Source organism: Lynx canadensis, chromosome B4, assembly GCF_007474595.2.
Source record: "Lynx canadensis isolate LIC74 chromosome B4, mLynCan4.pri.v2, whole genome shotgun sequence".
NCBI lineage: Eukaryota > Metazoa > Chordata > Mammalia > Carnivora > Felidae > Lynx > Lynx canadensis.
In genome coordinates, this window is record NC_044309.1 from 74,144,075 (window position 1) to 74,167,398 (window position 23,324).

General features: G+C 58.0%; 1 protein-coding gene across 5 annotated transcripts in view; it reads right to left on the reverse strand.

Annotated features, from left to right (window-relative positions):
• Positions 1-21,934, reverse strand: part of HDAC7 (histone deacetylase 7) — a 36,098-nt gene extending 14,164 nt beyond the window's left edge. For 2 of the 5 annotated variants that reach the window (XM_030322447.1, XM_030322443.1), the window contains exons 1-8: positions 11,751-11,868; positions 5,769-5,819; positions 2,097-2,284; positions 1,869-1,959; positions 1,546-1,657; positions 776-891; positions 433-558; positions 6-97 (exon numbers count right to left, since the gene is read on the reverse strand). In XM_030322447.1, coding sequence (XP_030178307.1) covers positions 6-97; positions 433-558; positions 776-891; positions 1,546-1,657; positions 1,869-1,959; positions 2,097-2,284; positions 5,769-5,819; positions 11,751-11,802 — 828 coding nt within the window. In that variant the 5' untranslated portion in view covers positions 11,803-11,868. Of the gene's footprint in view, positions 1-5; positions 98-432; positions 559-775; positions 892-1,545; positions 1,658-1,868; positions 1,960-2,096; positions 2,285-5,768; positions 5,820-11,750; positions 11,869-21,707 lie in introns of those variants that run through there. The other 3 variants (XM_030322445.1, XM_030322444.1, XM_030322446.1) reach the window with 3 other exon arrangements.
• Between the last annotated feature and the right edge of the window lie 1,390 nt (positions 21,935-23,324).

Genomic DNA, 23,324 nt, shown 5'->3' on the forward strand with positions numbered 1-23,324 from the left:
CTTACCTCCGAGCCCAGGACGGGGTTGGGGCCTTGCTCGCTGTCATTGGGGGAGCTGCACCCTGATGCTGGTGTGCTGCTGCTACTGGGGGAGGAGTCTGGGGTGGGGAGGGAAGCACAGTCAGAGGCCAAGCGTGGCCAGAGCAGGGCCAGTCCCCCTTCCCCAATGGGCGGCCTCTGCTTCCTGCTTTCTTCCCAGAAGGGCAGGAAGAGGGCCAGCCACTGGTCTCCAGTGCCCCTGGACACTTTTTTGAAGGTGACCCTTCTTCTGGGCAGACGTCAGCTTAGCCAACAGTATGGGGGCTGGCAACTCACCCCCCCTAGCAAGTGTGTGGGACACATCCTGTATGACCATGCACACTAGCCCTGTCTGGGTGGGACCTGACCCAAAGGGATAACACCAGCCACCTCTGCTCACCCTGCTGGCTCTTACCACCGAGGGTCTCTGCAGGCCGCCGCCGGAGACTAGGCGGGGCGCTCTCCTTTCTGAGCAGTGGATTCTTCCTCCTCTCCAGGGACTTCTTGGGCTTGTAGCGCAGCTTCAGGTTGGGCTCAGAGACTGTGGGAGCACAGCGTTACTTGGCCCCACACCTCCCTCCTCCCAGTCACCTCTGAGTTAAGGTGAGAGAAGGCAGTGCCAGGGAGAAAGCAAGCCACTGGGGGCTGACCTTCTGCTCCCCAGCCAGACCCTCCCACCCCTCCACACTCCCAACCCATGTCCAAAGCCCTGACCCCTTAACTCCCCTAGAGGGTCTCCCCCTGCCTGTCCCACTCGCCTGTCTTTCGGAGAGGGAAGTGTTCTGGGGGGTCACTGGGCAGGCTGGGAACAGGAGGCAGAAAGCTGCTAAGCATAGAGCGAGCAGCTCCTTCCGTCTCCAAGGGCTCGAGAGTTCTGTGGAGTGAAGGCACAGGTTGCTTCAGAGGGGTGGAGAGGCCCAGAGACCTGGCAGCCAAAGGCTCTGCAAGGGCTCTTCCTGAGCAGGGGCCCCCGGGACCTGCTAGGGGAGGCAGCAGCAGCTGACAGGGCCAGGCACTGTGTGGCGGGACAAGAACAGGGGCCATCTCCAGGTGGCAGCATTGGGCCACCCTTCCTATAGGCAGCCTCCAACGCAGGCCTCAGATCTAGGCCTAGGAGACAGGGTCCCAGGGCTTGCTTGGGTCCCAGTCACACTGGGAACTCTTTGTCCCAGCAGGAGGAACCTGCTCCAGGAATCAGGATTTTTTTTGGTGCTTAGGGAAAGTCATAAAGAGAAAAGGGACTCGTGTACGGAAGAAGAAAGCCAGCGTGGTATGTCGGGGGTCTCAGTGAGGGAGTACGAAGGGCTTCGGGTGGGGTGGGGAGAGATAATTCAAGGAGAAAAGGGGGCAGGTGTCGGGTGGGGGAGGGGTTTGGGGACAGCATTATAATTAGAGGCGAGGGGTAAGGGTCAGGTGATGGGCAGCTGGGAGGCAGAGGGGGAGAGTACGAGCGAGCGCGAGCGTGCACAGGCTGACCCGTAGGGAGGAGGAGGTAAGGACACGAGGGAGCCGGCGGGGAGCGAGTTACCTGTAGGGAATGCTGGGGCTATTGGGATGGACTGTTCTCTCTAGGGCTGCCTGCTGCTTCTTTAGAATCACCTCTGCCAGCTTCTGCTTGACCACACTGCTAGCTACGGCACCTATGGGGGTGGGAAGTCACGAACGGGTTGGGGGTGGATGGACGGTGGCCTCCCTGCCGCATCCTCCGCCCATTGCCCCGTCCCCTCCCGTAATACGAAGCGGCCAGGGGCCCTGGCCTGCTCAGGCGAGAGCCAAGCCCGTGGCCCCACCCCTTCTGCGAGGCCCCGCCCACACTCTGCAAAACCACCCCAGCCCCCGTGCGGTCCTTACTTCGCTTGCTCTTGTCCTTATTGAGAAGCTGCCGCAGCTCTTGCTCCTGCTGCCCCACCTGCAACTGGGGCACCGGCGTGTCCATTGGGAGCTGTGGGCAGGGCCGGCCGCCCAGGAAGGGGCAAGGAGTTGAAGACTGAGCCGAGGGTCTGGGGGACGCGGGAGGGAGGGAGGGGGGCTGGGGGCGGAGCTCGAGGCCACTGCGTGTGCGGGGAGCTCTGACTTTACCCTCATGGGTTCCGCTGAGCGCTGAGGCAGGCCTGCTGCGAACAGCAGGTGGTGGTGCAGGTGCTGGGGGTGCTGCAGGGCCAGCAGCGCCGGCTCTGGCGGGGGCTCCACCGGGGGCCGCTGGCCCACCCGCAGGTCCATGGGCTGGGGCTGAGGGCCTGGCGTGTCCGCTGGGGGCCTGAGGCGGCCTGGGGGCACACAGAGAGGGCAGGGTCGGCAGGGAAGTTTGAGGGAGAAGGTCAGGACCTAAGCAGCCTCCTCCAGGCTCACTTGACAAGGGCAAGCCACCCTCAGGTGCCTTTTCCTCACTTCAGTCCTCACCGCGGTCCCATGAGAAAGGAGGTCATGTAACCATACAAGGTTAGGCTATTGAGGTAGCGCTCCAATCGAGCCTTCTTACTCCAAGCACGGCGCTTTTCCACTAAATATGTTGCCTCTCCAGAGCAGGGGCTGGGTGCTGGGAGGATTCAGTGACGGGCTGCAAGCCCTATGGGGGAACATTCTGGGCCCTGCCATCTCCTTCTCTTCTTCCCGGATGGAATGAAGATTTGGCTGGACTGCCCCCTAATGAACTGCACTCAAAACAGCTAGCCCGCGGGCAAACGGTCCCCTTTGTTCAGCCACCAGCCCTAGAGGGCCTCATGGGCTCTTTCAGCAGCCACCCTCCGGTACTCTATCCCGGGCCACAGGATAAAGAGGCAGTGCCCTGAACCTGCGGCTAGCCTTGCCCCGCCATCCTGAGCCTGCACGGCCCTAATCGCAGGGCAGCTTCCTCAGCTCCCGGGGCCCATCTGCAGGGGCCTGCCTCCAGGCACCCTCAGGCCAGCTCTGGGCCTGGCACTGTAAGAACCGCAGGCTCAGCCGCCTCTTCTCAAGCGCCCTCTGCACCGAGGCCAGGAGTACCTTCCCAAGGCTGTGGGTGCAGGACCTATTTATAACTAGCCACCAGACCAGGTTGTGTGCCCACACAGCCAGCCGGACCAGGCTGGATGGGGCAGCTGCAGACGCTCAAAGGTGGAGTGTCTGCAGGGTGATTATCCTGGAGAAAGGGAAGCAGGTAGGGGTGAGAGCAGGTGCCCTAGGACAGAGCGCACAAGGGGGGGAACCTTTCTGGAGAAGCCTCCTTCCGCTCATCCAATGCTAGGCATCCCTCATCAGGGGATGACTTTCTCTCATGGCCCAAGGCTGAGGGGGACTGGAAGGCACTGGGACAAAGCACCAGCTGGGGAGTCAGAGAACACAGTCTCCAGGCCCAAATCAGCCATTACTACTCATTACCTTAAACCTATGGGGCATGTGTACGCATGTCTGCAAAACACTTTCACCCTGAAATCCCCTATAGGCCCTGGGAGGTAGTTATTACTATTTCATTATCCCAAGTGTGGAAACTGAGGCTCAGGTGAAAGGACCTCTCCAAAGCCACCCAGGAAACAGAGACAGCGAGCATGGCTTCTGGTCCCACCCAGGCCACTGCTCCACCTCTTTTTTCCCATGGACTTTCAGGAAGTCACCAGCCCTCATGGAAGTTTCTCAGTGGATGAAGGAAGAGGGGCTCGCGGTAGGTTGCTAAGGGGCACCTGCTCTAACATGCCCTGACCGGGGGAGATGGAGACAAGCAGGGAGGTGCGCACCGCAACTCTTCGGATATTAAGAGACCGGAGGGGACGGCTGTGCACCCAGATGTGCCCTGCAGCAGGCAATGCATGGCTTCCATGTCCCCACCCCTTGTTCATGCATCCACCCAGGGAACCCAGATTCTCAGTCTGGTGGAGTCTAAGCCTCTGATGCTAACACCCTCCTGCCAGGAAGGGTCTCAGTCCTCCCACATCTGGTGTCCTGGCTTCCTGGGCTGACTCCCCTGATGATGCAAGAGGGACCTCAGGGAACCTGAGGCAGGCCACAGGACGCGGTGCTGGCCGCTTCAGCCTCACATAGACCGCGAGGGCCCATCCCTTACGCTTAGATTGACTCTGAGCTGAGAATGTGGGAGGGGCTCTGCCAGCAACCCTGAGAACACCTGTGAAGGTCACTTAGCACGTGGGGGTCTCCACAGTCTGGTGCTAAGCTGGCTTTTTGTGGTCTCCTACGTTCCAACACAAGCCTTCGTCTCAGCCATCAGCTCCTGTCCTGCTACAAGCCCACGTACCTTTTGTCCTCTGAGCTTTTGCTCCCAACGACCCCCTGGTGATACTGTCCTCACCCCTCACATTCTACTTTTCCAAATCCTACCCTTTCTTCCAAGTCCGGCTGGAATCCTCCCTCTTCCCGGGACTCAGCCCAGTGCCCCGTGTCCCTCCCTCCTCTGGACTCCAATCACATTGGAAGTTCTGTGCCCTATAAGCACAGCGTGGGCAGGTACCGTCTGAGGTAAGCTCCAAGGGCAGGAACTTGGTTTTGTTTCCTTCTCACTATCCCAGCACCTAGAACGGTACTCAGCACAGGACAGGAACCCAATAAATACTGGCTGAATCGATGAATAAATCTCTGTGTCCGTCCCCCTAAAACACCTAGGAAGTTACCCTGGCACAGAGATGGGGCTTATCAATGTTTCTGTTTCTTTTTCCGATTTCTGTGTTTTTTTAAAGAAATCACCTGTCTAGGGGTGCCGGGGTGGCTGCCGGTTGACTGTCCAACTTTGGCTCAGGTCACGATCTTGCCGTTTGTGAGTCTGAGCCCTATGTCGGGCTCTGTGCTGACAGCTCAGAGCCTGGAGCCTGCTTCGGATTCCGTTTCTCCCTCCCTCTCTCTGCTCCTCCCCTACTTGCACTCTGCCTCTCTCTCTCTCCCTCTCTCAAAACTAAATACACATTAAAAAAAATTCCATATCTCCACATCTAGGAGGACTAAGTGACAACAGGTGGTGAATTTGTTTCTTGAATGAAGGGATGAACTCAATCAGTTGTCCCTTGCGTGGCACCGGTCACATACTACATTCTCCTATCACTTCCCTTTTTATTGGCGCGTCCACTCTCCCCAACCTGCCTGTAATCTTTCAGACAACCAGGACTGAGGCGCAGAGGATCCCCGGACTCCATTTGTCCCCACCATCTGTAACCATTAGGCGTCAGGCACCCAGTAGGCCCTCTGCGGACACTGGCTGAGACTAAGGGGAAGACAGCCCTCAGCCCCTCCAGCCCCAGCCCCACGGCGTGTCCTAGACGGGAGCGCAGCGTAAGTCCCGGCACAGTGAACAGGGAGCGGCAGAGGCAAGGAGAGGTGAGAGAGCCAAGGAGAGGGGACCCTCCCCTCCTGCCTGAGCAGCAGGAGGCACCTTTCCATTTTGCAGGGCCCGTGTGAGGACCGAAGCCAACAAACAAGAATGCGGCGCCTCACCCGGAGCCTCATGTGAGGCAGGGGTCTGAGTATAAACAGTAGCTTCCTACTTGCCTTCCTGTTTCACTGCAGCCAGCAAGGACAAGAAGAGCATCGTGCCTTTCCTTTTCCTGTTTTGCTTCCTAGCAATGGGACCAGCCTAGGTCCGAGGCTGCCTCTCTTATCCCACTCCTCACCCCACCCCTACGGCAACTTCACCCCCACCCTCAGAACCCCAACCTCCCAACCCGCTGGCCCATCAGCCAGCTACCCTGCTTCCCTCCCCTTCAGCTCCTCGCCCTTCTTGTGCCCCTCCCATCCTCACTCCCCACCACGGGCTCCCTCGGGCCTGACTCTTACCTGTGCCAGGGGGACTGGGGCAGTGGGCACCCGGGCTCACCTGGGTCCCATCTGTAGAGAGAAGAGAGAGGGCATGAAGGGGCTGCAGGGGAGGGGTGGGGAAGGGATGAGCGGACCAGGCCATGCAGGCTCCCTGCCACTACAGGAGGTCCCACTCCAGCTTGGGCACTCCCAAACTGGCACCTGCACCAGGAACTAACCAAAAAGCAAGGACTCCATCCCATTCCTTTCCTCGACTTCGCTGTGCAGAATGAGAGCACTCGCCAGCCCTCCCTTCCTCATTCAACTCACCCAGTGACTCAAACATCTCAGCCTGCTGGAGCCCGGTCCACAGCAGGCCCAAGGAGGCCCGAGTTCCCCCAACAGTGCCCTCAGCCCTCCTGGATATGCTCAGACACCATCCTCCTAGGGCCCAGGCTCCCACAACCCTGAGGGAAAGAGGACTGGAAGGGGAGGTGGCCAGAGGTGGGAGGGCACGGCTGCTGAGGCTGGCAGGTGGGAGGTGGGGAGAAGCTGGCCCAGAGAAGGGTAGCTGGGGGCTGCTCAGAGGCCTCCCAGGTGGGAGCAGATGGGAGCAGGTGGAAATGGGGAGGCTTCCACAGTCGGGGAGGGACGGGGTCATGGCCTGAAGATCAAGTCAGAAATGGTGGGAGCTGTGAACTGGTGCGTCTGGAACGCATAGGCCCTGTCCTGTGTCTTGCAGCCTCTGTTCCCCCAGAGAAAAGAAGCTCTCAGTTTTTTCTTTTTGGACTTCTGAAACAGAAGTCTTTTCTTTTGGGAATAGTCACCTCTCCCAGGCTCATAAGCCCAGCCCAGAGCCCCCCTGTCCCATTCAGAACCCATGAAGCTCCGTGGCAGGAGGCCCTGAGGAGCCCAGAGGCCCACTGGGGTAGGCAAAGACAGAGTTCAGATCCGAGGTCCCCTGTCCAAGACGGACACCTTTCCCTTCTGCTATCCCAGCTCAGGGCCGAGGGGACAGGAGTCTAGGAGACCGGAAGGCCACACCTGACGGACACACAGAAGACCTCCTCAGGCCAGATGCAGGGCAGAAGGGATATTTTCTGAATAGCAACTGGTGGGTGCTGCTCTTTGGGTCTGTGTTTAAGGGGCAGTCATAGTTCCTCTTCAGAGGCTGAAAAAAGGAGAACTCCCTGTAGGCAGGCACCGCTGGGGGAAGGGAGAACTCTAGGCACAGGGAGCCTCCCATCACTGCCCTCAAACCCTAGTGTCCCATGCTCCAGGTGGTAGGGAATGGCCAGTCCACCTACCCAAAGTCTGCATAGCACAAGTCGATGGGCCTCCTCACAAAATTCACCCTGACCTCCCTCCTGCTCCCTTCCCAGAGCACCCACTCTGTGTCCACTACCTCAACTGAGTCTACAAATCACGGTCTCCACGCTGCCATTTGGAAGCCACGCCAGTCTGCACCTAACACCTTGCTGGGCGCATGACAGGCTCTGGTAGGAATGAGTGACTCAACAGCAATGGCTTCCCCGGCCCCCTGCCTAGGACGTGGCATGGGTATTTCTCAAGGTTTGTGAGCCCCAAGGAACACTGGTGTGGGAGGAAGCAGCCCATCCCCAGAACATGGTAACCCCCACCCTAGGCTCTCTTAGGACCTCTTCTTTTCTTCTGCAGGACCTGATTCCCCAAGAGAGGTTTCTAAACTGGGCTCCTGGGTGTGTTCCCACAGGCTGTGCCTGGCTTAGAGTCCTGTGCCTCCAGCCCTTCCCAGTGGGAATTCTCTCCTACCTCCTCTCAGTCCCTGCCTGAGGGCTGGTCAGTGGCAATCACGCTTGGGAGCAGGGCCAAGCCTTGCTCCCCTGGTAACCGTGGATTCGGGACACCATGCACTCTCTGGATAGGAGAAAAACTAATGGGCCTGAACTCTGTAGTGTTTGTTACCGGGCCCAAAAGGGATGTTTTGTGATGATGATCTATGATATAAACTCTGTTCAGAAAAGCTGGGAGCATGCACGCATGTGTGTGCGTGTGTTGCCAACAGCGGCTGCTTCCAAAAGCAATTCCTGGAAAAAGTTCCGCTTCTCCCCCAACTCCCTGGTTCTGTGCTGACGGCCGATGAGTGCAGAAGAGCCCAAAGCAACAGAGATAAGACCTGTGGAGCAGCTCTCCCGTGTCCCAGAGAGAGGAATGGCATCTAAGAGCACCCAGCAAACGGCTGAATTAAAAACCCAAAAGGTGTACCTCATACGGCCCAGACTTGGCAATGATTGGGGGATGCTTTTTTCTCCTTGTCCCCTCTCAGGGTGCTGTTACCACCAATCTGGGGCCAGACAAATAAAATCAGGACTGAATGGACCCGAGGGACTGAGAACACTGCCTAGGCCTGGACCCTGTTCCACACAGCTCCCAGTCAGGGTGGAAAGCTCTGATTTTTGGAATCCTGGCTGCCCTCCCCACCCCATTTCTCCCTTCTTTGGAAGCAGCTGCCATCAGACTGAAGAGGCAGGTTACTTGGCAATGAGCACCCGAGCCTACCTTCCCAAACCAGATCACCTGACCAAAAGGGTCCCAAATCCTGGTCTGTCCTGGTGCTCTGCAGCCCCCAGAGCAGACACAGGGCCATTCTTCTGTCCCCTGAGCACCTGTGCCAGCTGGTCTCCCACTCCTATCTGGTTGGCCTGGGCCTCACCTGCCCCACAGATGTGACCGTGCCCCAGGGCATGCACAAGGTGACTGGAAACCTGAGCCCTGCCTGCTTACCTGCTCTCCCAGGTGTTTTAGGCCCTTTGTCAGGAAGAGGGCTTCCCGAGCACTGCCACCCAGAAGCCCTCTGCCAACGCCTCTGATGTCTCTTGTGAGGCCGTCCCCACCTTCCAGATCTCCCGACTAGCTGAATAGGAGTCGCAGGAAGGCCTGGGCCCCAGGAGGCAAGAGGAAAGCAGGAAGCGGCAGGAGGCCAGGTCCTGGGTTCAGGGCTGGCTCCCTCCACACCCCACATTACTGTTCTGGTTCTGTTTCCCTGACACAAGCTGGACAAAGCTAGACTCTGCATGGGGGCTGGCAGAGAAGATGAAAGCTGGGGGTGGAAACGGCTTCAGGAAGACCCAAGAATAAATAAACATGAGAAAGAACATCATGGTTGCCAGGCCCTTCTGACACAGAGTGAGGGCTGAACACGAAGGAGAAGCGCCTCTCGGAGGCATTCAGGTCACAGAACCTGAGGACATTAGGAGCCGATGGGGCTTCGGAGATTATTCAGGCCAACCCTCTCACTTCACAGAGTTGGAAAGAGAGAGGGGAAGGGGCTAGGTCACTGTCACCCAGAAGGTGAGCGGTACAGCCAGGCCAGACCAGGGCAGGGGAAACTCAAGAAGTCAATCCCAAATGCAGGCATGAAGTACTTTCATGTGAGTCACTGCTCCAGGGGTTGAAGAGATGGAAACATGAATGAAACCTGGTTCTCACTTTCAAGGAGTTTAAAATGCAGCCCACAGTTTTTTAAAAATTTAAAAGTAGACTACTTGCCGATACTAAAAATGTTCAGAGTCTCCAAAGGTAAAAGACAAGAACATTCTCAGTCTATCCAACTCCCCAGAACTCCCTTAAAGTCAACCCTTTTGAACAGTTTCTCTCTCCCCCACCTTCCAGAAATTCTTTTGTTCATTATTAATTCTATTGCTCATTATCTTGGCATGAAGCTGCTTACTGCTCAGATTTATCCAGAACCCAGGGGGCTGCACGCTGGCTAGAAACTCCTGCCACATAAAGTGAGGAACGTGAGGGTCCACAGCACAGAGGACATTGGCTTTGAGGTCAGATGGACGTGGGTTCAAAGTCTGGTCCCTCAGTGACGTGCAGGGAGAGCCAGGGACACAAGGTAAGCTGTCAAGCCTTGGCCGCCCCATCGGTAACGGTAATAAGAATATCTACTTGGCGGGGGGGGCACCTGGGTGGCTCAGTCCATTAAGCGTCCTTCAGGGCAGGTCATGATCTTGCAGTTCGAGAGCTCAGAGTCCTAAGTCCCATATCAGGCTCTGCTGTCTGCATGGAGCCTGCTTCAGATCCTCTGTCCCTCTCTTTCTGCCCCTCCCCTGTTTGCTCTCTCTCTCTCTCAAAAATAAATAAACATTAAAAAAAAAAAAAGAATACCACATCTACTTGGAAGTGGCCATCTGAGATTAGCAACACTGTGTGTGAAGCACCTAGCATTGTGGTTAGGGGTCATGATTGATACCATTTGTCCCTGAACTTGCCTGCTGCCTCCCTCCCAGCATAAGCATTTCAGCATCTGGTCCCAGTGGCACCCTCTGCTCTTAGTTCTACCACAGTCCATTTTCTCCCTGTTGCATTCCTTGCCCCATCTCCTACACCCTGCCTCCCCCCCGACCACACTCCCCTCCTTTTCTCTTCCATCTGAACTTTTGTAAACACACGCTTCACCATGTGACAGTGTTCTAAGCCTTACATTGCTAATTCATCTAGGCTCACGACAAGACAAAACAAAAGGTATGAGGTGGTTACTGTTTTTATCCCCATTACACGGGGCAGTAGACTGAGGCCCAGCAATATTAAAGAACTCATCTGAAGTCACATCACATGGAAGTGGCGCCACTGGGACTTGAGCCAGGCAATTGGGCTCCAGAATCCGTGTTGTCAACCCAATACCCTCCAGGGCTCTCCCCAAACACTTCCGCTGCCGCAGGCCGCAGGCCGGCAGGTAGGGAGCAAATGCGGGATTTACTGGGCCCAGGGAAAGACAGAAGAATCACACAGCGCCACAGAGACCAGTACCCTCGGCACACCCCAGTCCTGTGGGAGGTTAGGGAGCAAAAGCAGCCTGTTTCCTCTCTGGGGCCCCCGTGAAGACAATCCTGAAGAACCACTTATAGACGGCAACCGCTGACTTCAAAGATTCCAAGCACTGATTTCGGACTGCATGTGGGAACAAGGAGGGGTGACAGACTGGGGTCTTAGAAGAGCATCGGCTTCATCTTCCCATGCTCTCCACTGCCAGCTACACCCTTTCTCTAGGAGCTCCCAACTCCCTCTGAGGCTCTCATGAGCGTCCCAGAGCAAGCTCTGCTGGGCAGGCAGAGGGGCTGGGGGGGGGGGGGGCGGGCGGGCTCACAGGTGAGTGGCCTGGGCCGAGGCCTGCCAGACAGAGGCCCCCTGTCAGCCCCCCGGCGAGGGGATCGAGGGCCCTGTGGCTCGGCAGCTGTGGGCCACGCAGGAGGCTGCATGTGAGGCCACAGGCCGGCCCTCCACCCCGCGGTGAGCGTGCCCCTTTCCCTCGCCTGGGGCACCTGGGGCAGCTATTTTTAGCTCTTGACACCTGGGTATTTTGCAGCCGCAGGATGTCCGGTTTGGAGTCTCTTTCTGGGAATCCCACATGCGGCTGTTGTAAACAGCCCCACGCAGCGGTGGCCCGAGCTGGGAGCCGGTACCCCCCCCCTTCTGCTGTTTGAGATGAATCAAACAGGAAGCAGACCGTAACCATGGCCAGCGGCAGCTCGAGCTCCCTGGGGGTGGAAAGCGTCCTTCCTGGCTCCTTGCCCCCACCCCCCGCCCAGGTCCTCTATTCCCCCTGTGGCCTCTCCTCCTAGCTGGAGACCCACTGGACGCTGAGGCAGGGGGAGCTGAGCCATCCAAGTTGTGTGCAGCTGTCCCGAGACGGGCACTCTCTGGGGAGCCTCGCCGTCCTCTGGCAAAGAGAACCAGGGGCCCCTCCGAGCCCTGCCCACCTCCGGGAGCCTCCCAGACCACCACTCAGTCTCCCCTGCCTGTCCTGGGTAAAGGTGCAAAGGTGGGGGCGGAGCTATTCGCTCAGAGTGGCTGGATTCTGAGGGCCTGCATTCACTTCCGGTCACCCATAGGCTTCTCCTTACAGCCAGGCCTGCCCCCAGCACCTAGGGAATTCCCGAGCTGACAGGCTCCCGGGAGTCTCAGCCCCCTGGTCAGAGTGCCTTAGAAACGGTTTCTCAGGTCCTGAAAGCCCTCAAAGACCAAGTTCCCACTTACCCTCACTCCCCTGCTCCAGCAGCTCCAATCCCTGAGATACGAGGTTCACCATGGTATCTAACCACCATCTTTCCTATCGTAAGCAAAACATCCTGAGCAGTCAAGATGGGGGCCCCATCTGTAATGTGGGGAGAGGAGTGGAGGTTCTGTCAGTTTCTGCCTTTGTCTGTCCCCCTCCCCCAGCCCCTGCCGCCCCACTTAGACCAGCTGCTCCTCTTAGCAGCCAGCCCCAGACAGTCTTCTCAAGGGCCAGCGCTTGCCCCACAGGAAGCACGGTCACCGCCCTGGGGCTTGCCTCTCGGAGCTGCTCCTTCTCGCTCCTTCTCCCTCCGTGGTCTCATATGCGTTCCCTTGCCCTCCTTGTTGTTCCCGCCGTTTCTGGGCCTTCCTTGGCCAGATCCGGCCTCGTGTGTCCCCCACTCCTGCTTGCCCCCCGCTTCTGCCTCTGCCCAACTGCACATGAGCCAGGAGATGCGTCTTCCTTGGCTCCCGCCCACCTATGCCACCCAGGAGGCCACTCAGCCCACTCCAGAGACTGCCAGGGGGAAGTTGAAGTTATAAGATTAATAAGATTAAGATCACTACTTATTTTCTAATTATAATTATTAACGAGTAAGGCCAGTGATGACCCACAACCGTGTACCAAATGCCTACTGTGTGCTCATCACCATGCTAAGCACCTTACTCGTACTATCTCATTTGGTCCTCACAAAAACCCTGTATGGTAGGTACCCTTAGCAACCTCCTTTCACAAAGGAAGAAACTGAGGCGTGGCGTTTTTAAGAAACTTGCAGAGGCCACACAGCTCGCGTAAGTGGGTTTCTGGGGCTCTAGGGCCTAAGCTTGTAACTATTACACTGGCACACAGGTCCACCACGTCCCCAGGTGGTAAGGGGTGGCCACCGAGAGGCCACAGGACACAGTGGGTCGCAGCATCTGAAGGCCTGGGCGTGACTCCCAGGGGCGGCGTGTTCCCACAGCGTGCTAGTATTCCACCAGAAAACATCAACGGCAACAAAATAAAAAACAGAGATAATCATCTCTGCCTGTGCCCTTCACATGCCTTTTGTTTCCAGGAGGCACTCCCAACCGTATCTTCAGTTCCTTTTTCATCTGTGTTTCCCTGGTTTTTTTTTTTTTTTTTGAATGTACACGTTACTATTTATTGTTTCCTGTAAGCAGCCTCCAGCAGGATACAACCAAACAAGCAAACCTCCCAGGGCTTGCCATGCAGGGTCAAACGCTATGTGAAGAAGTGCTCTGGAAGTCGTCGAGGGCTGTATAAAAGGCAGGTTGCATAGCCAGAGCAAGTCACACGTGGAGTGGCTACGTGGGAGTGAATTCCCTTGGGAGGAAAAGCTCTTTTTTTCTCTCTCTCCCTCTCTCCCTCAGGCCTCATATACAGGCAGGGAGGTGGGCAGGGAGCAGACATGGAGGCACCCACCAGTGCTGGAACAGAGCACCCACCTTCAGGGCAGACTCCTGGGGACTAGGAACAGGGCAGAAGTCCATCGGTACCATGGACCTGGGCAGGGGAAAGCAGGGGCCACTGTGGAGCCCTGGCCTGCTCCATGGCCTGGGGGTATCACGGATAGGAGCCCATGAATAGTGACTAAGCTATGGAATGCTGGCACTCATAGGGAATCCCACGTTAATATTAATGACAGTTGAGTACCCAGAGATCTCCATCCCAGTGGTGCCTGGGAATCCCCCTGGTTTTGCCTGTGATTTTTGGGAAGATGGCACAGGTCTATCGGGCCATGATTCTCCCAATGACATGATTCCCTTCTGCGGCCAGGGCTGCCCTTGGGATTTGGTCAGCCGGGGGTTTTTCCCGATCACAAATCCAGCCAGGGTGCTTTACACAGCCTTCAGGGAACTCCATAGCAGATGCATGTCCTGAGTACTGATTTGGACAGACCAGCTCTGAAGGACAATTTCTGGCCAACTGGGAATTTGGTGCGATGAAAATTCACTGTAGTGGGAGGTGGAGATCACAGACTGAAAAACCGGCGTATGCAGCATAATCTCATTTTCATAGAAAATATGACATATAAAGGCACATCAGGAAACAGGGAGGTGTGAAGAGGTATTGTGGCAGTGGTCTCTGACTGCTGGGACTGGGGATGTTTTTCATTTTAAAAATTGTTGCTTGTCTGTGTTGTTTGACCACCTGCGATGCACAAGAACTGCCTCTATAATAAAAAAACCGAATGTATATGTACAGGTACACACCCAAGTATACAGATGTCACAGCCAATGGGGAGCAAAGTCAAGGTTCAACTTCTGCTTCCCATGAGAACCAGGACAGCAAGCTTTCATGGACTCGACGCAGTGTATTCTCGGACCCTATGATCGCTGAGGTTCTGCATTATTTACAGCTTAGCATCCCCTGCCTCTCCTGAATCACACAGAAGGCCCAGCACAGGGCTGGGCACCAAGTCAGGACTTACTTAATGAATGCCTGTAGGCTGAATAATGATCATTTCCTGAAAGAATTGCCTCCTGCCTCTTCCAGGGCCACAGTGCTGGGAATACTCACTGCTGACATCACTGACCTTCCCATCCCTCCCCTGCCTCATGTTCGTCTTAAGAGCTGCCAGGGAGGGGCTCAAATAAAGGTCACTCCAGCAGACGCGGCCAAGGTATTCCACATCAGGGCCATCAGGGGCGGTCCCATCCCAGACCCTTCCCAGTGCCAGCTGGCGACGAGACCCTTGGGTCCTCTGGCATCCTGCCTCACTGGGGGAGCCTCGGGGCAGTGGAGTGAAAGAGAGAAGAAGGGGTCCACCCTGTGACTTCTGGCTACAGACTCCTGCTACCCCAGGCCCTTATGGGTGGAGGAATCTGGAAGAGTGAATTTGGCCTGGTTTTTTCTGTGAACTGGGGCTGGGCCCAGTTTCTGTTCTTCATGTCTTTAACATTCCCTATCCCTGACCTTCAAAAATATGAACAATAACATTAATAATAATGATGAATATTCTGTGTGCACTGGCTTCATACCAGGCATGGCACTAACATTATTTATCTTAATCTTCATAACAACTCCATGAGGTCGAAACCATTACTAACCTTCACATTACAGAGATGGAGAAACTGAGGCACAGAGAGCCAAGTGCCTGCCCAAGGTTACACTTAGCTGTTTGCAGGAAAAATAGGGACTCTGCCAAGGTCATCCCATTGCTCCCTCTGCGCCTTACTGGAAGGCTCTTCTGCCGGGCTTTGCAATGGGCACAGGAGGGTCCCAGGTGAGAATTCACATCTGTGGGGGGCTTTAGAATCCACCAAGTGTTTACATGTGCATCTGAGAAAATTCCCACTTGAAAGACTAGGAAGTGAAGGCTTAGGGGCCTTCACAGCCTTGCACAAGGTTCCACAGCATCTGGAATCAAACCCAGGTCTTTGGCCTCAGAATGGTACACTTCTTGCCCTAGATCAGACAATCCCGCTCTCCAGACGGCCCGGGCCGGTCTGGAAGAGAGAAGCACGTCCCTCGCACCATGGAGATGCAGCCTGCACTCAGCCCCTCGCCCGGTGGGGGTGGGGGAGGGGGGTGCTGTGCCAGCACCTCATCAGCGTCTCCACCGTGACTCACTCCTGGGACCCAGGGGAAACACAGCCCTGTGCGGCGGGCAAACACTGCCTGCCTCCTGCCCCGCCTCCAGCTCCCCGCCTCCACATTTGCTAACCGAAACCCGGCTGCTGCTATTTTTAACCCTCCAGCTCCCCCCCTGCCTGGGGCTCCCCCCTTCACCCCACCCCCACCCCCTGCCCCAACCGGGTGCCACCAGCCTGTCATTCTGAGAGCAGTTCTATAACCTGAACGCCCCGACGGGTGCAGCGGATGCCCGGCAGGTTTGTGGGGCAAGCAAAACAAGACGGTTACAGCCCAGTTGCCGAATTCCCCCACCCCGGACTCTTTCCGAACCTGTGGCTCCCAGCCTGCCCCGCCTCTCCCGGCCTTCCTGGGAGCTGGGGCGGCAGGAATGGGACTTCCTGGGCTGGGAGTGACAGCAGGAGCCAGAAGCTGGGCTCCTGGGAAGGGGCTCTGAAGTGAGCTGAGCTGTACTCCTGAGGGGGGAGAGGGTAGCCCTGGTTCTTCCTAGGGCAGAGGCTCTTCCTGAAGGCCCAACATCTCTGACCACCAGGGTTTCTAATCCCTGCAGGCTGGGGCGGGGAGGGGGGGAGGAGAAGGAAGTGGGGAGGTGGCAGGGTGGGAAAGGCGCGCCTCACCCTGGGCCCTCCTTACTAAAAGTCCCCTCCCCATCCTGCTGTGGGGGTTATGGAGGGGCCTGGGTTAAGCCTGAGAGGGAAGGCCTGGGAGGCTCAAGGAGTCCACGGGGTCGGTGCACTGAGCAGCCTGAAGGAGGCCCAGAGTAGAATGCCAACGGAAGGCAGCGGGGGAAGGGGCGGGAAGGGGCTCTGCTCTTACTTAGGGGCTCCTCTAACACTAGGTGTCTAAGGAAAGGGCTGTACCTCCCTGCAGCCTCAGCTCCTAGGTCCACCAGGGAACACCCCCACTTTCTCTCTTCCCCCACAGAACAGCGTGGAGGTGAGAGGGTCTGAGGCTCCTGGATGTGAAAGTTAGCCTCCTGAGAGGGGGGTGGGGTAGGACCTGCAGGGGGACTAGCTGGTGTCTGCCCCCTGGGCTGAGAGTCTCATCCAGCTTAGGGAGCAGATGCCAAGGGCCCAGGAGAGGCTCTGGGGCACCTGGCCAAAGGACTCGTTCACGCCTTCTCTCCTGTCTGCACCCTGATTGTCCAGCCTCAGCCCTCTCTCTTGCCCCGTCCTCTCTGATCCCTGCACCCCAGAGCTTCTCTCTGGTCTATCCTCCCTTCCGGGGCCTGGTCCTCTCTAAGTCTTGACCTTCTCCCTCCACAGTGACTCCTAAGCCAGGCAAATAAATCCCGGCGGCTACCGAGGCAGCCAGGCTAGACCCAGAGAGGAGGGACTTGGCACGGGAGTTCCCAGGTGGGGAGATGGGGAGGAAGGGGACGAGGCCGGAGCAAGGCAGGCTGGTGTCAGGAATGGGGTGGTGCTTGAGAGCTCCTGGGGAGACGGTGCCGCCTTCCCAACACCCAACACTTACAGAGGGCCCTGGCCTCTGCCCCACGGAGGGAAAAGGCTGTTCCTCGGAGCAGCGGAGCAGCCTCGACCTCGGCCCTGTCCAGCTTCCCCTCCTCCTCTCCCCCTCGGCCAACCTCTGGGGGCTGCTTGGGGAGCAGAGACCCTGCTGCCCTCTATGCCGGGGAAACAGGCTTCAGCCCTGAGCCAACGCTCAGTCCAGGTCCCCCACCTGGATCCAGGCAGTTCCCCAGCATTGCTCAGAAGCTCTGAGGGCCCTCTTCTAGTCTGGGGAGGTGAGAGAAGACATTGATATGTCACCTTCTCAGGCCTCTCCGGGCCACCCTGTCTAAGGACGTCCCACCTTGTTATTGTCTATTGCTGCACCCAGTTCATTTCCTTCTTAGGGCTTATCACAGTGTATAACTAGATATATACACTCATTTCTTTACTTGCTTACTTGTTACTGTCTGTCTCCTCCACTAAAGTGGAAGTTCCCTGAGGTCAGACGCTCAGGCCTATGTGTTTACTGCATCTCAGTGCCCAGTACCTGGCACCCAGCAAGGCGAGTAAGCCTCCCGATGAATGGATGAATAGCTGAATGACTGGCTCAGTAAATGGGGCCTCCTGGCTGCCAACATCACCTTTATGGTAGATGCTCAACAGTTCCAGGATTTCGTCAGGGAGGAGAAAGCAGGATGTAACAGAAAGAGAAAGGTCAGGAAGCCTAGAACCCGGGGCGGCAGCAGGGGCGGGGGGGTCAAAGCCCAGTTAGCGTCCACATCAGCCCCATCTGGCCCACTGCATCATGCCAAGCGTGATGTGCGCACACATGCACAGAGAGGATGCAGGGATAAGTCCTGGACTGGTCTCGAAAGGCTTGAGTTTTGTCCTAGATCTTCCTCTTCATAGCCCCGTGTCCTTGGACAAACCACATACCTTTCCGGGTCCCAGCTTCCTCAGAAGAAAAAAATGGGAAGGTTAGCCCTGATCAGTGGTCCTCAAACACAGCTTTGCAGTAGAATCACCTGAAGCACATGCTAAAATCCAGATTCCTAGGCCCCAACCCTGCAGATTCTGGGCTGGTCTAGAATGGGGCCCTCAGGAACTTTTTTTCACATCCTCCCTGGTGACTGAAGCAAATGGTTCAGGAATTGCATTTGAGGACCACGGATGAGATCGTGCTTTTCAGCAAACATCTGGACTTCTACTAAAAGCCGCGCTTACACCGGTATACGTTCCTCCAAAACACGTCCATATTCCCACACAGAGCCACAGATTTGTGCAAAGGTGCACAACTGTACAGATGACATACGTCTGTACCACGTACATGTGTGTACTCCCAAAACACCCAACAGAGAGCCACCACATGGATCCCAAACTGCCACGGAACCACCATATGTACATACCCAGCCCAGGGGCACACGAACAGACCCCCACCACACACCCGGCGTGCGCACACCACACCCGTCACATGTTGACCCACGCCTGCACAGACACTATCCTGAACTTATTTTCCCCTCTGGGAACCGGTCCAGGACCAAAGGAGCTATGCTCTGCCGATGAAAACATCCCTCCCGCCTCTGCCGCCCCCACCCCCACCCCTTGCTCCAGGCAGCAGGCTGTTCACCTTCCCTTGTAGAGGGAGGGCTGCTGGAAGAGGACAGTGGAGAGATGGAATGAGGGGAGGTTCTGAGCCCTCCCCCAAGTCCAGCAGGCCCCTCCTCGTCCCTGCCCTCCCCCTGCAAGAGATGCAAAGGACCTATACCCAGCTACCACCCTATCGGTGCTCACTCAGCCTACTCACCTAGATTCCCAGGTCCCAGTTCTTGGAAGCCAAAAGGGCTAGGGAGGTGGCCCGATCTGGGGACTCCTCCTAACACTTAGGCTTCTAAGGAAAGGGCTGTCTGGGGGCACCTTCCTGCAGTCTGAAGGCCTGGGTCCCCCGGGAAGGTTACCACAGAACAGGGGGGAAATATCACAGGGAAACACAATACCCGGCAGGTCACCTGCTGACCAGGCTTCCTGCTGTGTTGCCCACCACTATCACCCCCCCACACACAACCACACACACACACCATCTCATTGCCTCATGGCCTCCTTCTCTGGCCTCAGCTTGGGCCTCCTCACCAATGCTCTCCTTCCTGCCTCCCCTGGGTTAGGGGAAGCAGCTTATACAGAAAGTCTGCCCCTCTGTGGTTCTAAACAACACCAGGGATGGCCCAGAGCTGAGCCCCCTACTCCTAATCCTACCAACGCCCCCACCACAGGAAATCAAAGCTTCCTGCCCCAGAGGAAGTGCCCCATCTAGTGAACAAATCCAACATACACAAATGCACAGTCCTGGACAGATGCCCTCCTCCCAGCTCTCAGGCCTTACTCTGGCCGTGCTTCTAGCAATAGCTCATATGTCAATATAGGCCCCAGTCTCAAGTATGACTAAGAACACGCCAGGGCCAACGTGTGAGAGGTGGGCATGGGGCAGGACCTAAGCCAGGCCAGGGGTGGGGAAGGCCAGGAGAATGGGCACCAGCAGAGTTAGGTAAGGTCTAGTTCCAGCCCCACTCAGCCTACCATTCCCTGGCTGGGTGACCCTGGGCCTCGCCTTCGCTGATCTTCCCCCGGGCCCCTGCCAACTTCAGAATTACCCAGCTCTTAATGAGAGGCCAGGAGGAAGAAGACAAGAGGAGGTTGGGGGTTAACCAGCTTCTGCCTTCCTGGTCCCTGACAAGCGTGCCTACAGCTATACGAGGGTCCCCACTCCCCACCCCATCACACAGGAGGTTTCTCATTCCCAAGGGTTTTCAGTGAGGATGGGGGAGGGATTGAGAAAGGCCAAGTCCAACTCTCACTCCCAGAAGCCACCAGGGATGAAAGCTGGGGTCCACCCGGCTGCCTGAAGAAAGTTGGGGGTGGCATAATGGCCCTCGCACTGGATGCCAATCCACTTCCTTAGGGTCAGCCCTCTCTGCTCTGTGCTCTGGGAAGCGCACCTGAGATTTTGTCTTCAATTTTACTAACGGGGAAACTAAGCTTCAGTGTCAAAAGCAGAGCAATCAGTTTAGAGTCTTGGGAGGGTCAATGCAAGACCTGAATGCAATCTTGCCAGATCGGGATCCAGCCGAAGACCAAGTGGCCAGAGAGACACGGGCCCAGAGACTGAAGCTAAGAACACAGAGGCCTCAGAAGAACACTGCCCCAAGGCCATTCTAGATGTAACACCAAGAGGCCACACTGAGCCTGTCTCTCCCGGGGCCGTGAGGAACATCAGAGGACTAAAGGCAAGGGAGGAGCCGCAGCGGGTCCAGACCTGGTTTCAGTCCAGGTTCACTGGGTACAACACAGCAGGACTGCTTCGTGCCTCAGTTTCCCTCAGAAGTGACTCCAGAGAAGAAGAAAATTACTTATTTACTGAGGTGGGTGGAGAGAACAGAGCAGACAGTAAGGAGGATGAGATGATAAGCAATGAGGAGCTAGGAGTGGCTTGCAGAAGCCAGAGAAGGGGCTCAGCAAGTACAAGGGGGTCGGTGCAAGGAGAGAAGAGTGTGTGGCGGCCAAAGCACTTTAGGGACCTGGCCTATGGGGTCCTTAGTGGGGACACATGGCCTGCCAAAGTACCCCATTAGTGGGGAGGGGAACTGAGTCACAGTCCCCTTTCTTTCAGCCCAGTGGCTGGGCAATGGTCTTGAGGAAGGTCCCCGTGGGTCCTGGTGCAAGTTCTGGGAACAGGCTGATGAGTCCAGATGTCGAGTCCCCAGCAGGGCCACTGAGGGCCAATGCCTCATTCTCAACCTAAAAACTGCAGGCGGAGCTGGGCCTCAAGCAGATGTCGAATGTGGGTGTGGGATGGGATGGGCAGCAGCAAGACAGCCAGTGTCCAGATGCAGCGGGAGGCCTCCATGTACGCAGGACAGCCAGCAGAGATGAGGGAATGGCCGGGGAGTTGGTGGGAGGGGCAGCAGTGGCTGGGGAGGTCAGATCCAAACGGGCAGCCAGAGAGAAGGAAATGGGGCTGGGGGAACTGGGTGGCCTGTAGGCTCCAGAGGGCTCTCTCCTAGCCACGGGCCTAGAAATTCTGGGAGTCAGAGCCCTGCCCAGCTGCCAGATTTGCCCCCTGCTCACACTCCCTAGCACCAACAGACCCCAGGCCCGGGGGGGGGGGGGGGGGGGGGGGGGCGCACATCCTGTTCCCCACCCCTCAGTACACAGTCTGCGGTCCCCACCTTCCCGCACCGCTGCCCGCACCTCAGCAGCTCACTTGGGCACAGGTGTCTCTTCGCCCTGATGGGTGAGCAAGGGTGGGGGGCGGTGCTCAGCGAAACCTCACAGTCTCGGACCCTCCCTCCCGGGGATCACTCCCCCCCCCCTAATCCGCCGCGGAGGGGTCGGAGTACGGCCCTCCCCGGACCCGCGGAATGGGGGCGCTGATGTCCAGCGCCCCTAGTCCGGCCCAACTCAGCGGGTCCTGCCCTTTGCCCTCCCGCTTCCAACCTTCCGCCCCGGAGCACCGCCCCCTCCCGGGCCGCGGCGGCCGTCCCTCCCTCCCGGTCCACCGGTCGGTCCTCCCGGGCTTGGGGGTGATGGGACGCCGGGCCTGCGCGCCAGCGGCCCTGGGCCTCCAACTCCCTCCCTCGGGCCTGTCGCTGCCCCGGGGCGGGCGGATGTGGGCGCCCCGCGGGAGGCCCGAGCCTCAGGGCCCGGAACCGGCCCCGGCCGGGGGCCTGCCAGAGCCCCGCGGAGCCGGGCGGGGCGGGCGCGGTCGGGGGGGCGCACTCCAGGCCGGGCCCGCGGGCCGCGCGGAGCCGAGCCGAGCCCGAGCCCGGGCGGGGGCGCGCTGGGTGCCGCGCGCAGGGCGGGGCGGGCGGGGCGGGGGGGCGGCAGCCCAGTACTCACCAGCGCCGGGGCTGTGCATCCAGGGGCCGGGGCCCTCAGAGTCGGGGGCTCATGGCGGGTCGGGGGGCTGGGGTCGCCGCCTCACATCCCCCCATCGCCGGCGGCTGCAGAGCGACTGAGAGACGGCGAGAGGAAGGGGGGGGCCGGGAGGGGAGGGCCCTGGGCAGCCCGGCCGGCCGGTATGATGACAATGGAAGGAAATGCTTTATCTGAGTCTGAGAGCGGGCCAAGGGGAGGGGAGGGAGGGGCAGCGCTCGCGGCCCGGGGACACACCACCCCGGCAGACACTGCCCGGCGCGGCGCACGGGCGGCGGCGACCACACCGCCGGCCCGGGAGCGCCGAACCCGGACGCGGGACGCGTCCCCGACCCCGCGCGCGCCGCCGCGCTGCACGCCCAGCCCCAGCTCGGCGCGCCCCGCCGCGCACAATTTCCCGGAAACCCAGATACCTGAGCGCACGCAGCCTTGCATACAGCGTACACGAGCGCACAGCCCTGTTTACACAGGGCAGAATCATTCGCACAGACACACTTCTGGAGGGACCCCTGCGCTCGCAAGTGCGTGCACGTACGCCCACCAGCAAACAGCCGCACACAGAGACAGTGGGACGCTCGTGGACTCCCAAGTCCCGGCAAGGAATCCCAGACGGACACCCCCCCCCGTCCCCCATACCCCTCCCCAACACGACTTGCCTGAGGAAAGTTCCAGGATCTGATTTGAATCACTGCCCAGCCCTCCCCCTCGCGCCCCCCCCCCCCACGCTGCTGAGGGGAACAGAAGGGTCCAGCCTGTTCCTATTAAAAGAAAAAGGGGTTGGGGTGGTGCTGATTTTGAAAGTTTTCTTTTTTTAAAGAAATTTCTCAAGGGATTTCCTTCCCTCCTCTCCTCTTCCTCTTCCTCCTCCATTCCTCCCCCCACAACCCTCCCCCTTCTTTCCCCCTCCCGGTCCCTATGAGTCAAACTTCAGCAATGTGCCCAGTGTCTCCCAGTGCATTACAGCGGATCACAGAAATGTTCCAGTCTGTGAGTCGGAATGCAGCCGCCTCCAGCCCTCCCTCAGCTAATAAACTCAGCTCGGGGCCAGCTTTGCGCAGCAAGTCTCTGCGCCCCCCCTTCCCCCCCCCTCAACTCTTAACAGGACCAGAAGGTCAGACTCAGGGGTCAGGGGCTGAGGACCTCTCCATTGTGCTTCCTGGCCTAGCCTATCTGCCTGTGGCCTCTGGCAATCTGCTGGGTGGGAGACCGAGCCAATGGCTCTGGGACAGGGAGAGGTCCACCACCCACAACACTAGACTCTCCTGTAGTGTGAGGCTTCACCTCTGGAAGGCAGGATGCAGCTTCCCTCTGACTTCCTACCCATCCTACCTCCCTCTATCCGAGGAACCCCAAGAGTCTCATGACTCTACAGAAGGAGAAACGTCTGTAGAAGAGGCGGCACCATGCCACATAGGAAGCAGAGTCCACAGTGGCCTAGGAGGGCCTGGCCATGGCCCGGTCCAACTTCTGACCACAGACCCCTGTTTGCGTGAGCCCAGCCCCAGCCTCAGCACTTGTTGCTACCTGAGTTTTTAGCAGCTGCCTTCCTGCTTCGGTTGCTTTCCTTGTCTCACGGCTCAC